General features: G+C 47.5%; 1 protein-coding gene across 1 annotated transcript; it reads left to right on the forward strand.

The window, feature by feature from the left end:
- Window positions 1-544: 544 nt before the first annotated feature.
- LOC310699497 (olfactory receptor 10Q1-like) lies at window positions 545-1705 on the forward strand (the record flags this gene model as incomplete). Its single annotated transcript, XM_083487402.1, has 1 exon — window positions 545-1705. One exon carries the CDS (start codon window positions 545-547, stop codon window positions 1505-1507), a length of 963 nt encoding a protein of 320 aa, XP_083343528.1. The 3' UTR covers window positions 1508-1705.
- Between the last annotated feature and the right edge of the window lie 1664 nt (window positions 1706-3369).

Below are 3369 nucleotides of genomic sequence, written 5' to 3' on the forward strand. Positions count from 1 at the left end.
AGTTAAAAAGAAATTCAACTATAATCCTATAAAAACGGTATAAGAACAAATTGTTAAAACACAGATAGTAAAAACAACAACAGCACCACACTATTAAAAGCCCTTTCCTTAAAAACAATCATTTCCCCAAAACGTGTTGGAATTGAATATTCTTCACCTGCAGATGGAAGGAGAACAAGGAGGGAGCCCGTTTAACTTCTCTAGGAAGGGAGTTCCAAAGTCTGGGAGCTGCCACCAAAAAAGGTCTTCTCTCTTCTCCTCACCAAGCATGTCTGTGAGGGTGACGGGACTGGAAGAAGGCCTCTCCCAAAGATCTTAGAGCCTGGGCAGGTTCATATGGGAGGATATTGTCCTTCAGACACCCTACATTTGTGGTGATTGCCACATTTACAATACAGTGTAACATAGATGTATGGAGAAAGGAGTGAAACATCTGAGGTTGATAATCATGCCAAGAATTTGAGTACCACACATTCCAGTGAAATAACTGAGAACAGCATATTGATGTTTAACCCACTGTTTCTTTTGTACAGTGACTGATGAGATGTCCTTGGCACTTGCAAAACAGAGAAACCAATCCATTGCCTATGAGTTTATCTTCCGGGCATTCTCCACCGTTCCTGAGATCCAGGGTCTTCTCTTCACGTTCTTCCTTCTGCTCTACCTCGCCATCCTCTTCGGCAATGTCTCCATCATCTGGGTGGCCTGCACAGATCATTCCCTACGCGTCCCCATGTATTTCTTCCTGGGCAACCTCTCTTTTCTGGAGATCTGTTACACCACTGTAACAGTGCCGCAACTGCTGTCCAGCATCTTAGATGCCCACAGACCAATTCCAGTTGCAAGCTGTGGCATACAGATGTTCTTCTTTCTGACACTAGGGGGCACGGACTGTTTCATATTGGCCGTCATGTCATATGACCGTTACGTTGCCATTTGCCACCCACTTCGCTACAGCCTCATCATGACCTGGCAGGTATGCACATGGCTTGTGGTTGGCTCACTAATGCTTGGTATTGTGGTTTCATTGGAGCTGACAGTGCTGATCTTCACCTTGCCTTTTTGTGGCCACCAGCCCGAAATCAACCATTTCCTGTGTGACGTGCCACCTGTGTTGCGCCTGGCATGTGCCGACACCCGTGTCCAGCAGACTGCGCTGTACAGTGTTGCTGTCATGGTCCTGACTATTCCCTTTATTGTAATATGCATCTCCTACATCTACATTGTGACTGCCATCTTGCGGATCCGCTCAACAACTGGGCGGCAACAGGCCTTCTCCACCTGCTCCTCCCACTTGACAGCGGTGATCATACAGTATGGGTGCGGCAGCCTTGTCTACCTGCGTCCCAAGACAGATTCGTCAGAGGATGACGACCGCCATCTTGCCCTCGTATACACTTTTGTCACTCCACTGCTAAACCCCCTCATCTACACCCTGAGGAACAAGGATATCAAGCAGGCTCTAAAGAAGGTGATTAGGACCAGAGCTGGAACTAGGGTGGGGTAAGCAGGGTCCTTGCCATGGGTGCCTGATTCAAGAGAGGAGCCACACTGAGAACAAATGTTTTTAGAACTGGGACTTTACCAGAGGCCAGTGGGACTGCTATTATTGACATGTGGGCATGTTTGTAGACCTAATGTTATCCCTGATCCTCAGGGCATAGCTTTGACCAGCACACACAATATTTGGCGGTGTACAGCAAGATTTACAGGATAAATATAATATAATTAATCACAAAATTGAATAATGATAAAAATGGCTGGTTCGTCTTAAAAGTTTAAACCACAGAACAGGCCTGTTGACAGCATTCCCACAGAGATTCAGCAGGTGTCTCCTACCTGCACTTTACAGAAATGAAGACTTTTTTGTTTAGGCTAAATTTTGCACTTTAGTAATTAGGAAGCGTAAATCTCTTCTGTCGAATGGCACACTGCGAAGTTCCCTTGTGTAACCTTTTTTCTTTTCTGAGGTTGTTGCTGATTTCTTGTTGTCTGATCTTGTGGTGTTTAGTGTCACTGGCTTTGGCAGCAATAAAACTTGACTTGAGACTTTTTTGTTTAGGCAAGCTTTCCTAGATGGAAGTCTCTGCCACAGGTGACCATTTTGCATAGTGTTTGAAATTATTTTCTGTTACTCTTGTGTTGTTTCATCACTGTGTTTTAGTTGGTCCGTTTTATTTTTACATAGCCTTGAGGGAAAGTGATCAATAAATAGAAACAACAGCCACCACAATAATAATAAAAACAACTGCTCAATTAGTTCTTGACTACCTTGGATGGAAACTTCTTTTCTACGGCTCTGGAAGGTAGAACTTGAACCAATGCCTTCAAGTTACAAGAAAGGAGATTCTGACTATCAGGAAGAACTTTCTGGTGTATGAGCTGCTCAATAGTGGAACGGTCTCCCTCAGGAGGTTGTGGATTCCAGGGGTGTAGTGGGGGCCCATGGCACTCCCATGACAGGCTCCCTCACTTGCCAAGCCATGCCCAGGCTGTGCATTCAGGGCTAGGGCAGCAGCAGGGGTGCCTCTTTCTCCTCATGGCCGGCAAAGGGATGTCCACACACCCGCCACCCTTGGGCAGTTGACAGAGAGGGATGCGGTGGGTGCCGCCACCACCGCCCACCAAGGAGAGGCAAGAGGCTCTCGCGGCCTCCTCCTTTGCAAATGGGGTGCCCCTTCGAGCCCCCTTCTCCCTCCCCTTGTCTCCCTTGTCTCTGGCTCAGGCTGCTGAGGTTTGGTCTGTGGTGAGGACTTGGGGCTGGCATGGCCATCCTCCACTCCCCACCCCATCCCGGTGCATGCATACATGCTCCAGGCGCAGAGGACCCACACTACGCCACGTGGACTCTCCTTCTTTGGAGGTTCTAAGGCAGAGATTGAATAGCCACCTGTCACTGATGCTTTAGCTGGGGGTCAGACTAAAGGACTGTCAGGAGCTCATCCTACTCTCGAGTAGGACCCTGGCAGAGACACATGTCCGACTGGCATGTTCCCTCCCTCCTGGTTGATCGTTCGGGAGCTTCAAAAGCTTTCTTCTGCCCGAACATCACAGCGACCGATGCCAACAGACATCGGCACACTTAGGGATCCGTAGAGTCTTCACAGTTTGCGTAACAGACCTCAGCAACTCAGCATTTTGGCTAATCTACTTCATTTACATATTAACACACACGGAGCACTGCAACATGGCTCCTTCTCTCTATAATAATAATTTATTATTTGTACCCCGCCCATCTGGCTGAGTTTCCCCAGCCACTCTGGGCGGCTTCCAACAAAGATGAAAGATACACTAAAATGTCACATATTAAAAACTTCCCTGAACAGGGCTGCCTTCAGATGTCTTCTGAATGTCAGGTAGATGTTTATC

This window comes from Podarcis liolepis (assembly GCF_965112155.1).
Source record: "Podarcis liolepis genome assembly, chromosome: 1".
Classification (NCBI taxonomy): domain Eukaryota; kingdom Metazoa; phylum Chordata; class Lepidosauria; order Squamata; family Lacertidae; genus Podarcis; species Podarcis liolepis.